Source organism: Hippichthys cyanospilos, chromosome 8 (genome assembly GCF_059441005.1).
Source record: "Hippichthys cyanospilos isolate Australia breed blue-spotted pipefish chromosome 8, RoL_Hcya_1.0, whole genome shotgun sequence".
NCBI classification, from domain to species: domain Eukaryota; kingdom Metazoa; phylum Chordata; class Actinopteri; order Syngnathiformes; family Syngnathidae; genus Hippichthys; species Hippichthys cyanospilos.
In genome coordinates, this window is record NC_142376.1 from 23,004,981 (window position 1) to 23,019,417 (window position 14,437).

General features: G+C 41.7%; 1 protein-coding gene across 1 annotated transcript; it reads left to right on the forward strand.

Moving 5' to 3' along the window:
• Positions 1-6,300: 6,300 nt before the first annotated feature.
• On the forward strand, positions 6,301-13,141 carry LOC148420554 (uncharacterized). The gene is made up of 3 exons (XM_088421932.1): positions 6,301-10,288; positions 10,491-10,557; positions 12,139-13,141. The coding sequence occupies exon 1, from the start codon at positions 6,734-6,736 to the stop codon at positions 7,277-7,279; it is 546 nt and encodes a 181-aa protein (XP_088278058.1). The 5' UTR covers positions 6,301-6,733; the 3' UTR covers positions 7,280-10,288; positions 10,491-10,557; positions 12,139-13,141.
• Positions 13,142-14,437: the final 1,296 nt, after the last annotated feature.

Here is a 14,437-nt window from a genome sequence, read left to right on the forward strand (position 1 = left end):
TCCTTCCCAGTTCATCCAATTCATGCCGTTCAAACTTCATATCATTCCACATATTCATGTGAAGTGCTTTTGTATTTTTCAAGGTTCAACTATTCATCGTTTTCCTACAATTCACGTTTTTTATACTATTCATATTTAAAGAATTTAGCCTTTTCAAACTGTTCTTACTTTCATTTCATCTTACTTTTCATTCCACAGTTGAACTTTTTTCAGTTTTTTAACTTTGTATTATTCGTAGTTCTTCACAGATTCACGTTCAAACATACTTCATTCTCTTTATATAAAGCTTTCACAGTGTGGGTTGACATCGCACCCCCGTGGCCCAGTGGTAGAGTTGTCATCTTCAACATGTCCGTGTCCCGGTTCGGGCAAATCGCGTTTCACGTTTACAGTTGTTTTTTCTCTTCTGCTTTTACTTCGGATCATCCACACTTTTTTTTTTTATAATTCAAACATTCGTTTTTTTTTCAGTTTTCCACTTTGTGTTTTTCATATTTTTCACACATTCACATCATTCCACAGTTCAACTTTTTTCAGTTTCTCAACTTTGTATTCATATTTCTTCACAGGTTCACACCATTCAATCGTTCCACATCATTTCACTTTTCAACTCCCAAACCTTCAACGGTTTCACCTTCACACGCAATTTCTTCAGGAATTGCACATTTTCTAGTTATTATTAATTTTATTCCGCCCGCGTTTCGGCATGCATCTTCTCCTTCCCAGTTCATCCAATTCACGCCGCTCCAATTCCATCTTATTCCAATTATTTGTGTGATGACCGCATGTTTTTATATTTTTCAAATTATTGATCGTTTACCCACAATTCCCTGTTTTCCACGTTCCACAATTCCCTGTTTCCAAAAGTCCCATTGACTTAACATTGGGTGAGTTTACAATTCATATTTAGAGCTTTCACATTTCATATTTTCAGTATTTGACTCATTCATCTTGTCTTAGGGATCAGTCCCATTATTCCAGTAATAAATACATTTCAATATTTTCCCATAATTCCATATTTTTCAATCTTTAAATATTCATATTTCATTCCCAATGGGAGATTAAACATTTCACATTTTAACCTTTCATATTCATAACATTTAACTCATACATTTCGCCTTATGGCTCATTGCCACCATTGTAACAGTTAATAATTTTTAATATTTTCCCATAATTCCATATTTTTCATGTATAACAATTCATAATTCATTCCCAGTTGCGGATTTAACATTTTTTAGTTGAAGCTTCTCCACTTCACACTCACAATAATCAGTTAATACATTCCACAATTTAAATACTGCTCATATTCACACCTTCCAGTAATTCATAACCATTTTCATATTTTTACCCATAATTCCTCATTCCCATTTTCCTCACCAAAACTTTGTAACCTTCTATCTTGGCCATTCCAGCTCCAATTCCCACCGTTCCAACTTTGATGGATTCCCCCAAATCCCGGCATTCCAAAGGGGTAGCTTCCCAGAATTTAAAATTTTACCCACAATTCCTCATTCTGTAGTCACAAAGAATCCATTCATTTTCTATGGGGTCATTCATTATGTGAGCATGTGACCTTCTTGGATTACTGTTCAGGTACACGTTGTACTCTATTTACCATGGCACCCCCACGCAGCGGCCATCTTGGATGAACTCTGACCTACACCAAATACTACAGCTCCCATACACCCCTGTAAGGCGGCCATTTTGGACATTTGACAAGCTCTCGCCGCAGCTCATTCACTTTGAATGGGAAAAAGTGGAAAAAAGTGGGAAAAAAAAGTTTTTTTGGGAAACCCTCACGTGGAAATGAGCGGAACCACCTAACTCACGGACCATCGTTGTGGATTTTTAATGATAACGCCGCGGCGATCCGACATTCCGATAAGCGAATAGAGCCGATTTTCCGAAGTTCGATAATGGCCGCCTGCTTAACCTGTATAATATAAACTATTTTAGATTACCTCTTGCGTTTTCTCCATTTGCGTCAGCACTATACTGGTTGTTCCAACTTTAGGTGTTTCCCTTAATTGAGTAGATTGCCAAGAACAAGCTCGCATGAAAAATTTCAATTTATTTCCCATTTTTTTTACCCATAATTCCTCAGTTAATTGTTCATGCCTAAACTTTGTAACCTTCTGTCTTCGCCATTCTTCATCCGACTTTCGCCGTTCCAACTTTAATCGATTCCCCACATTCCCGCCATTCCATTCGTGTATCCATTTTCCTCTTCCCAGAATTCAAAATTTTCTCACAATTCCACACACTGTCCCTTTAATGAACCAATTCATTTTCAATGAGGTCATTCATTGTGTGGGCGTTTGGCCTTCGTGGACTACTGGTTAGGAAGCCAAAGTACTCCGTTTCCCATGGGGTCGTCAGGTGGCCATCTTGGACACGTGACTACATACAATGAGACTCCATTTCCCATCAACCCTCAGGGGCGGCCATCTTGGATATCTGATCAGACATCTCATGAGCGCTCAGCCCAACTTCCACCCAGGATGGCAGCCTTCTTGGTTAACTCAGAACAATAAAAACAACACTCTCCTAATGTTGAACATCCAAACTATTAAATATAATCCTTCAAAATTCAGAATTTGAACTTTAAGTGTAATTTTTTCTCACTTTTTGAAATTTTGTGATATTTTACAAAATTCAAAAAATTGTTGTTTTTTTCACTTTAATGACTACAGGTGTTTGTCCAATTCAGGCCGATTCAGCGTTTAACCGTTCATCTTGACCCTGCCTATGACCTCAGAGTGTCATTTACCCATAATGCATCTGTTTTGCATAAGTAATAGCCCCCTAAAACTCGCGAAAAATCCAATATTTTATGTTTCCTCTTGTGATATCTCATTTAGCGTCTGACCTATACTTATCGTTCCAACTTTAGGTGTTTCCCATTATGGGTAAGAATGCCAAGAACACCCTTGCATGAAAAATGTTCAATTTTTTCCATTTTTATACCCATAATTCCTCAGTTAATTGTTCTTGCCAAACCTTTGAAACCTTCTGTCTTTGCCATTCTTCATCCGATTTTGACCATTTAAACTCGAATTGATTCCATTCATTTACCTCCTACCAGAATTCAAAATTTTCCCAGAATTCCACATACTGTACCTTTAATACACCAATTCATTTTCAATGAGGTCATTCGTCGTGTGGGCGTTTGGCCTTCGTGGACTACTGTTTAGGTAGACAAAGTACTCCATTTTCCATGGGGTCGTCAGGTGGCCATCTTGGACACTTGCCCACATACACTGAGACTCCATCTCCCATCAACCCTCAGGGGCGGCCATCTTGGATATCTGATCAGACATCTCATTCAGTTTTTCCCTTCTGTTTTTGCCAGTCTTCATCCGATTCCCACCGTTTCAACTTTAATCGATTCCCCCGATGCTCGCCATTTCATTTTTTACACACAATTCAAAAATTACCCTTAATTCCTTTTTTTCAGTTTTTCTCTTCTATCTATGCCATTCTTCATCCGATTCTGACCATTCCAACTTTAATCAATTCCCCCGAGACCCGCCACTCCATTTATACCCACAATTCAAAAATTACCCATAATTCCACTTTTTCAGTTTTTCCCTTCTAACTCTGCCATTCTTCATCCGATTGCGACCGTTCCAAGTTTAATCGGTTCATCTAATTCCCGCCTTTCCATGGTGTTATCCATTTTCCTCTTCCCAGAATTAAAAAATTACCCACAATTCCACTTTTTCAGTTTATCACTTCTATCTTTGCCTTTCTTCATCCGATTCTGACCGTTCCAATTTTAATCCATTTCCCCGATGCCCGCCATTCCAATTTTACCCACAATTCAAAAGTTACCCACAATTCCACTTTTTCAGTCTTTACCTTCTATCTTTGCCATTCTTCATCTGATTCCGACCGTTCCAACTTCAACTGATTCCCCCAATTCCCACCATTCTGTGGTGGTAACCATTTTCCTCTTCCCAAAATTCAAAATTTACCCACAATTCCACTACTTCAGTTTTTCACTTCTTTCTTTGCCATTCAACAACTTTTCCTTCAGAGGTTACACCTTCACACGCAATTTCTTCAGAAATTGCAAATATTCTAGTTATTAATTTTATTCTGCCGTTTTTCGCTAAATTTCTTATCTTTCCCAGTTTATCCGATTCACGCCGTTCCAATTTCATCTTATTCCACTTATTCCCATTCGGGGCGCATGTATTTTTATAATTCCAATTATTCATAGATTTCCCACAATTCCCTGTTTTCCACGCCAAAAAACCCATAGACTTACATTGGGTGATTTTTCATTTCATTTTTACATCTTTCACAATTCATATTTTCAAAATTTAACTCATTCAGCTTGCCTTAGGGATCATTCCCATCATTCCAGTAATTCATAGTTTCCAATAAATTCCCATAATTTCATATTTTTCCCACCTTGAATAATTCATAATTCATTTCCAATGGGAGGGCTTCCCATTCACTCTCAAGGGGAGATTAAACATTTCACATTTTGAGCTTTCCTATGTCATATTCATAACATTTATCTCATACAATTCGCCTTATGGCTCATTCCCACCATTGTAACAGTTAATAATTTTTAATATTTTCGCATAGTTCCATATTTATCATGTATAACAATTCATAATTCATTCCCAGTGGCGGATTTAACTTTTTTTGTTTGAAGCTTCGCCACTTCACACTTAATCAGTTAATACATTTCACATTCTCAATACTAATCATATTCACACCTTCCAGTAATTCATAACTATTTTCATATTTTTACTCATAATTCCTCATTCCCATTTTCCTCGACAAAACTTTGTAACATTCTATCTTAACCATTCCTGCTCCGATTCCCACCGTTCCAACTTTAATGGATTCCTCCAAATCCCGGCATTCCAAAGGGGTAGCTTTCCAGGACTTAAAATTTTACCCACAATTCCTCATTCTGTAGTCACAAAGAATCTATTCATTTTCTATGGGGTCATTCATTATGTGATTATGTGACCTTCATGGACTACTGTTCAGGTACACGTTGTACTCTATTTACCATGGTACCCCCAACCAGCGGCCATCTTGGATGAACTCTGACCTACACCAAATACTACAGCTCCCATAAACCCCTGTAAGGCGGCCATCTTGGACATTTGACAAGCTCTCGCCCCAGCCCATTCACTTTGTATGGGGAAAAGTGGGAAAAAAAATTTTGGGGGGAAACCCTCACGTGGAAATGAGCAGAACAAACTAACTCATGGACCATCGTTGTGGATTTTTAATGATAACACCGCGACGATCCGACATTCCAACAAGCGAATAGAGCCGATTTTCCGAAGTTCGATAATGGCTGCCCACTTAACCTGTATAATATCAGCTATTTTAGATTACCTTTTGCGTTTTCTCCATTTGCGTTAGACCAATACTGGTTGTTCCAACTTTAGGTGTTTCCCGTAATTGGGTAGATTGCCAAGAACACCCTCGCACCAAAAATTTCAAGTTTTTTCCCATTTTTTACCCATAACTCCTCAGTTAATTGTTCGTGCCTAAACTTTGTAACCTTCTGTCTTCGCCATTCTTCATTTGATTCCTACCGTTCCAACTTTAATTGATTTCCCCAAGTCCCGCCATTCCATGGTGGTATCCATTTTCTTCTTCCCAGAAATCAAAATTTACCCACAATTCCACTTTTAGTTTTTCCCTTATATCCTTGCCATTTTTCATCCGATTCCGACTGTTCCAACTTTAATCGATTTCCCCAAGTCCAGCCATTCCATGGTGGTATCCATTTTCTTCTTCCCAGAATTCAAAATTTACCCACAATTCTACTTTTTCAGTTTTTCCCTTATATCCTTGCCATTCTTCATCCAATTCTGACTGTTCCAACTTTAATTGATACCCCTAATTCCCGCCATTCCACATCATTCAACACCTCTCCCTTCAGGTGTTTCAACTTCACACGCAATTTCTTCAGGAATTGCACATATTCTAGTTAATATTATTTTACTTCTGCCTGTTTTTCGACGAGTTTCAGCTCATTCCCAGTTTATCCGATTCACACCAAAAAGGGTTAGGGATAGGGAAAACCACTCACCAGTGACGGAACCGGGAAAACAACGACGAGGCGGACGACGAGGGAGGGAAAGCGACTCACCTGCGACGAGAAAGGAGGAGGAGGACTTCGACGCGTCCGACGGGTAAGGAAACCACTCGCCGTTGACAAAACCAGGAAAACAACAGCGACGGGAACGACGGGGGAGGGAAACTGGCTCACCTGCGGCAAGATGGAAGGGACGACGACAACACGGTGAACAGGTAAGCAACCGCCCGCCTGCGACACAACCCGGAAAACAACAGCGACGCGGATGACTGGGGAGAGAAACAGGCTCACCTGCGACGAGATGGAAGAAGCGACGGAGACCGCGACGACGCTCGACGACGGTCACCGGCTCAACTGCGACGGAACGGGAGGACGACGACGACGACAACGGGGCTGACGGGCAGGAAAACCGCCCACCTTCAACGGAACCGGGAAAACGACGGCGGAGAGGACGACGGGGAAGGAACAACGACTCACCTGCGACGGGATGGAAGGACGACGACAACGCGGCTGACGGGACGACGGCAACGCGGAGAACGGAACAAAAGTCAAGACAACCACTCACCTGCGACGGGACCGGGAAACGGCGATGCGGGTGACGCGGACGACGGGGATGGGAAACCGATTCACCTGCGACGAGATGGAAGGACGACGATGACAACGCGGCTAACAGGTAGGGAACCGCTCACCCGTGACAAAACCCGGAAAACGACGGCAACGCGGACGAGGAGGGAGGGAAACAGGCTCAACTGCGACGAGACAGAAGGAACGATGGCGACCACAACAACGCGGCTAACGGGTAAGGAAGCACTCACCCGTGACAAAAAACCTCAAAACCAACGCGACGCGGACGGTGAGAGAGGGACGCCGGCTCAACTGCGACGGAAAGGGAGGAGGAAGACGACAACAACCGGGCTAGCGGGCAGGAAAACCGCCCGCCTGCAACGGAACCGGGTAAACGACGGCGACGAGGACAACGGGGAAGGAACACCGACTCACCTGCGACGGGATGGCAGGACGACAACGAGGACGACGCGGCTAACAGGTGACAAGACCCCCCCACCTGCGGCAAATCCCGGAAAACAACGGCGACGCGGACGACGAGGAGGGAAACTGACTCACCTGCGACGAGATGGAAGGACGACCACGACGACGCGGCCAACGGAACAAAAGGTGGGAAAACCGCTCACCTGCGGCTGAACGGGGAAAACAACGGCGGCGTGGACGACGAGGGAGGGGAGCCAACTCACCTGCGACGAGGTGGAAGGACGACGACGACGAGAACGCGGCTAACGAGTAAGGAACCGCTCGCCTGCGACAAAACTTGGAAAACGAGGGCAACGCGGATGACGGGAGGGAACCGACTCACCTGCGACGAAACGGGAAGTGCGATGACGATGACGCGGCTAAAAGGCAACGGAACGCATTACAAAAAGAGAGGGGCTCGCTCGCCGGCATCGAGCTGCGGGGAACGGCGGACGTGGGGTGCCCTTCGAGGCAAATGGTGGTCGACGGAGAGTCCCGATGCGATCCCCGGAAGAGGAGAGTGCATAACGAGGTCCTTGACTGGGCCTCGGGTCTTTTCTAACACAAAACCTAACCCCTAACCGAAGGAGGCGCACGCATAGTTAACCTTGCTGGTGAGTATGGCCGTAACCGCTCGGCAATCGGTACAATTCTCAATAACAAGGAAGCTATGAAAGCAAGCAAGTGTTCTAAGGGCAAGACTTTCCTTGTCAGGGGACGGACCTCGGTCGAAAACAAAATGGAGAGGTTTCTTCTGTTATGGATTAAAGAGAATGAAATCGCCAGTGATATGTTCTCGTTTAAGAAAAGTTCTCATTTAAGAATAAAATAAAATAAATTCTGCGGGTTCGTCTCTGCTCCCCTCCGCCTCCACCCACCACCAGCTCAAGTCACGGCGCCCCAAAGGTAAATGTCATTTTTCCTTTGTATTGTTATTAAATGTTATTAAATGCATAGCTCTGGAAATCTGACTTTTACCTAGATTTCTTTTGGAATAAATTGAAATTTCAAGTGTATTGTTATGATATAAGAGGCTTCACTTTAATTCGATGTCCGGGCATATCCCTTTATAAAAATCTTCTTGCTCAGAAAAAGAGAGAGCACAGTAGTTACTCGTAACAATGTGCAGGTTCAGGACGAAGAAGGCATAGCTGAGACTGTGAAATACACCAGTGACAATGTTTCCAACTTTGTATTACTATATTAAAACGATTGTTTTAAACAAATTTGGGCCTTTGAAACAGGTTTTGATTTTTGGTTTTATTCTATAGTTTAGTATTGCATTGTAAAATAAAAATAAATAAATAAATAAAGCTGGCTACTTCACGGATTTCACTTTGTGCGTGTTATTTTTGGAACGTTACCCGCGCGATAAACGAGGGATTACTGTACATCCATTGTTAAGCATCTTTGAGTGTCCAGAAAAGAGCTATATAAACTTGATGTCAAATTATTATCCCTTCTATCACCTTGTTAGCAGGGATCAAGCCCAAATGAATTGTGAATTCTGCCCTTCTTTCTCTGAAAAGATTACCAATAAAAACTTGCACAATCAGTACCAATTTGGATTGTCTCTATATTCAGTTTAGGAAGTGGACAAAGATCAGGATCTTCGGTCACTGTATTTTCTAAGACTCTACCTTGATACTCCTTGGATCACTAGGCATAGACAAAAATGCATCATTTTCCCCTTGGCGCAATATTTGATTTGCCCAAATTGTAGTTATGATGTCCTCCCCTCCATCTTCAGTGCATGCTGATTTACATGGAAGGAAGGATCGGTCGTACTCGGTCCGTTTCAGCCTTGGTCTCCTCCTCGTCCTGTAAAAGCCTGTAAAAGATACAGCTGGGATATCTAATCAAAAATGTATTCATTCACAAAATTATCCAGTTACTATGACTTATCCCTGTAGAAGTAAATTTGCTGAATTATACGCTTCAAGAATACTCTTAGCCTTAAGTAACATATACAAGTGGACTAAACTATGAAAATGATTTCTAAAAATGATATTTGAAGTACATAGTATTGTATAACACCCAAAAATAATCTATCAACGCAATATCAAATGATAATATTTAAATCAAGTGTTTGACTACATCTGAGATCGATTATTCAATATCATGATAACAATGCAGGGCAGCGTAGTGGCAGACTGGTTAGCACATCCGCACATTCAGAGGTCATTAGAGTTTGCATGTTCTCCGGTTTCCTCCCACATTCGTGGGAGTTGTGCTCTATGGTCACAAAAATACACATGATGTGCTTTCCATGAAAAAGCCTTCACTTTTCAAACCAGCACACTGCACTGTTTTTCACTAAATTCTTTATGACCTAAGTCAAGGATGTCCAAACCCGGTTCTTGTTCTCTATCCTGCATGTCTTCCTCGTTATTTTTTCTGACACACCTGATTCAAATGATCAGTTCATCAGCAGAAGCCTGATAACGATCCTGATCAGAATCAGCTTTGGAGGGGAAAGTAACCTAGAAAATATCCGGACAGCAACCCTCAAGGACAGAGTTTGGAAACGTCTTCACATCTACTGGAAAGTTCTTCACAATGAGCATACAACTATTTTTATCACATACTACGTGTTCCAATATGGATGTAAAAGGATTATGAATTCCACAAAAGACATTTAGTTGTTCCCTTTTAATAAAATAAGTTTAAACAGAATTTGGTGTTAGGTGTGAGTGGTCTTTTTTATTATTATTATTATTCATTGATCACATCACAGCTTTTTAAAGTGTACCTTACAAGAATAGGTGACATGAAAAACAAAATTACCTGAGTGCAAAGTGCTTGTCTACCGAGACGCAAGGAAGGTAACATCAAGAACGACACTCCTTCTGGTCCTTGGCTTCTGCTGCAAAAACCTCAGTATAACAGCAACAGCCTTGATATTGCCAAATTGTATAACATATATATGACATTTTGTTTTCATATCTCATGGAGACACAGACAAAACCTAGAAAATGAAAGTTACTCACGCATCCGTCGGACAAGGAAATAATGTCACTCATCTAACCACTGGTAGAATTCTATGTTTGTATCAGTCAGTCGTTTTACAAATAATATATTTGGTACACTTATGCCTAAAGTGTTTTCATTCTTTCTTAGGTTAAATCCAGTTGCGAGGGTAGGGAACAAAAAGAATGGAATCATTAACATCAAGAAGCATAAGTAGGTGTACTTAAAACATTCCAACTGTTTGTCACCATTACTTATCATTCCTTGTTTGCTTCTAGTTTCCTTTTCTGGTAAAATTTCTGTGAAATATACTCTCTTCACATTGTTCATTCTTAATAAAATAGTGCAGCCACTGTGAAACAGTAGTACAAACTAGTACAAATTCTTATTTAGTTCACATGACCTTTTCCTACAGATGGTTCCAGGGCTTCAATTGGGATGGACTGAGGCTCCACAAACTCCTGTCTCCTCTGAAGAGAGAGGTAACACCTTTTGTAAAGGCACGTTCCTGCAGACAGAGCAGGAAAAACATTTCACAGAAATGCAACGTTCCCAGAACTTTAAATGTGACATTCCACCAAAACTGTGAGCATTATATTACAGTTACTGATGGGCGCCTCAGTGAACTTCCATCATATGCCAGCAGCGGACTGGAATGTTGTCATTGCCACAGTGGCAAGGCCCCTTGAAGAGGAAAATGACATGCACATCCAGTTGGAGAGGAGCAAGCAGAATGATTTGGGCCCAATACCCACATTACACCCTATCGTCGTCATTGAAGTCTACACATAGTAGAAGTGCATGAAGTGTCTGAGAGCACAGAATGTCAGCATGGAAAAATTGCAGGGACAGTGCACATTTACGTGAACAAAAAATGTCTGCATCTATTATTCTTTTAGAAGTTTTGCTGCTTAAAATTAAATTTAAAATTGCAGTAATTAAAGTAGTTAAGTTGAAACTTGGGCTCTGGCAGCTCCACGCCTGGATTTGCGATACACTAACTGCGGGCTTCTGTGTATGCAAAATGTTGTTTAGTACATTCAGTACACTTAGAAGTGGGGTGTTACTTTAAAACTTGAAAGATTTTAAAATCGATATTTAAAAGTGTGCCTGAGTTGCTCAGAAGGAATATTTGATTCATCTAAAAAAAAAAATAATCCTGCATCCAAATGTGTTTTTGGTCTCGTTGGTTGCATTAAAATAAGATTATAACAGCTTGAGATAATTACTTGTCGAGACAACGTGCGCACAGCAATACTTGCCAGTAATGGGCAAGCAGTACACGTAATTTTCTTGGTGACATTGTCACCAATCTGAATCTCACAATTTTGCAGAGTCCATACCGATGGCTTGAAGGACCGTTAGTCACATTACATCATGTTATTTACAGTGCTAGTAGCTGCTAGTGCTGCTAGCAAGAAGCTCAGCACTTTTGAAAACACTAATGAAAACAGGCGGCTCGTGAGGCAGTGATTAGCACGCCTGCCTCACAGTTAAAGTACCCCATTTTGAATCCAGCTGGCACCGGCCTTCCTGTGTGGAGTTTTCATGTTCTCCCCGAGCCCGTATGGGTTCTCTTCAAGCTCTATGGCTTCCTCCCACACACCAAAAACATGCATGGCCGGTGAATTGGACACACTAAATTATCCTTAGGTGTGATTAGGTGCATAAATGTTCATTAGTCTCGATGTGCCCTGTAATTGGCTGCAAACCACCTCAGGGTGTCTGAGGGAAGTCTGGGCTTCCCTGCTCAAGCTGCTGCCCCCGCGATCAAACCCCTGATAAAGCAGTAGCTAATGGATGGATGGACAGTTCAGGATGTCCCCCCGTCTACTGTCGAAAGTCAGCTGGGATAGGCACCAGTATGGCTGCAGGCTTAATTTGGCAATGTTGCAAAGTCAGTTGTCTATCGGCCAGCGAAAACAGGAGTCCATCAGTGATGACTGAGGGACCTTCTGTTGGTACCTAACCCTAACCCTAACCCTGATTGCACTAAATAGGATAAATTAGGAATTCAGATATGAATGCTCTTAGTGAACTGATTTTCCATTTTTTTTCTACAGTTGGATGGCCCAATGGATCACTGCCATTTTTACAACTTTCCTCCTGACAGTGAAATGACCCCTGAGGAGACTTCCAACTGGGATAGGGACTTCTGATTTTTCAAGCAAAATGTGTCTTAGGCCAATATGGTAAATGTGTTTTAACCCTTGTGCCAACTGCTCCAGATTGTCGGGATTTTGTTAAAAATATCTCTGCTGAGAATGACCTCATTACAGGCAACACACACACACACACACACACACACACAGTGGGCCCCCGTGTTACGAACTTAATCGGTTCAGCGGCTATGGGTCATGATTCTTAGTGTCTTTGCAAAGTTTCAGATGTTTTGAAGCTGTTACAGCTGAGTTATTAAGGATTTTAGAAGAAATCTTTAAATCCCGACTAAAAACACATTTTCACTCAAAAGCATTTAGTTAATTGGGCCTGTCTGCAGCTTTCTTCCCTTTTTTTTTGCCCCCTACTTCCGGCTCGGAGAGGGGGCTAGCTACATGGTGAAGGTTGACTTGACCACCCCGATTTTGGCCCTGCGCTGATCGACCATCGCGGGTTAAGAGATCGACCGGCTGCGGTCCACTTAGTTAGACTGTGGGAAGGTTCCTGCCCAATGGCTTTGCCTGCTGTCGAGTCATCATTGCACTACTGTATATAGCACAATATGTTTTCTGTAATCTATATTGTTTACCTGTACTTGTCTGTAATGTGTATCTTTTTGTCTGTATTTGGTACATGCAGCATCCACTTTAACCTGTGGGCCTGAAGGGAGCCCCCTTCCCACCTGTGGTCCCTTCTGGAGGTTTCTGATTTTCCCCTAATTGGGGTTTTTGAGTTTTTCCTTCCCCTTCTGGGAGCTTTGACAGGGGATGCTGTTGTGTACCTTACACTGAAAAGATGTGTCTGTATGACTGAAGTGTTGACATGACCTCTTTTCATCTGTGAAGCCCTCTGAGACTTTGGTGATTTAGGGCTGTACAAATAAAATTTGATTGATTGATTTTGTCACTCTTTGCAAAGGAAATATTAATTATGTGAAGCTCCGCCCCCATCTTAAATGTCATGGGATCTTCACAATTTTTGGTATGTTTTTGCCCCTTAGTGTGATAAGGGTCCATGCCAAATTTGAAGTTAATCGGGTGAACCCTTTAAGAGAAGAAGGCACTCGTTTGAGACCAGCAAATGTGCAAGAATGGGGCAAAATTGCACAGTAAAAAAATTCATAACTATTTTTCTGTCGTCTATCTTTCTATCGTAGCACATGACTCAGAGTTTTTGTACGTCTTACAGTCCTACATATGCCTAAAAAGTTTCGTAGCTGTCGGTAAAAACCAAACAGGATTGACTGTAATCTTTTGACTCTGACATTTTTTTTCTGCCACTAGGTGGCGCTAGCACTAAACTGGAAAATGTTTGTCGATGTCTTCGGGAATGAACTCTCATCCAATGTAAGATATTGTGAGATCAGATCAGATCATCTGGGTCAAATTACAGCAGCATTTACTGATCTGATAAATCAGAATGAGAATGGACGTCGAAGCCACGCCCATGATCAGAAATGAGTAAAATTTGGTGGTCAGCAGGCCTGTCTAGAGGTTTTTCAGACTTAATTTCTGCGATATTACTTCAACGGGCTCAGTAAGCACACACAAATGTGAAAAAAATGCTATATTTTTTGCTGCCACTAGGTGGCGCTCGCACTACGACGAAAAATACGTTAGTAGGTGTGTTTCGTATTGGACACCCATCAAACATAGTGGGCCTCCGTGTTACGAACTTAATCCATTCAGCGGCTAGGCTCGTAACTCGAATTGGCCGTATGACGGGCAATCCAAACCTATGTTAATTAGTGAATGCGTGCAAAAACCTTAGGCAAAAACATCATGACTTTATACACATATTAAAAATTAGTAACATAATCTACTGTACAGTTAAATAAAATAACATAAATATAAAAAGGAAAAATGACATTTACCTTTGGGGCGCGTGACTTGAGCTGGTGGTGGGTGGAGGCGGAGCAGAGACGAACCCGCAGAATTTTTTTTTTTTCTTAAACAAGAACTTTTCTTAAACGAGAACATATCCTTAATCACAATCCTTAATAGAAGAAGCCTCCATTTTGTTGTTGACCGAGGTCCATCCCCTGGCAAGGAAAGTCTTGCCCTTAGACTTGCTTGTTTTAATAGCTTCCTTGTTATTGAGAATTGTACCGATTGCCAAGCAGTTACGGCCATACTCACCAGCAAGGTTAACTATGCGTGCGCCTCCTTCATATTTTTTTATTATCTCCTGCTTTGTTTCTAT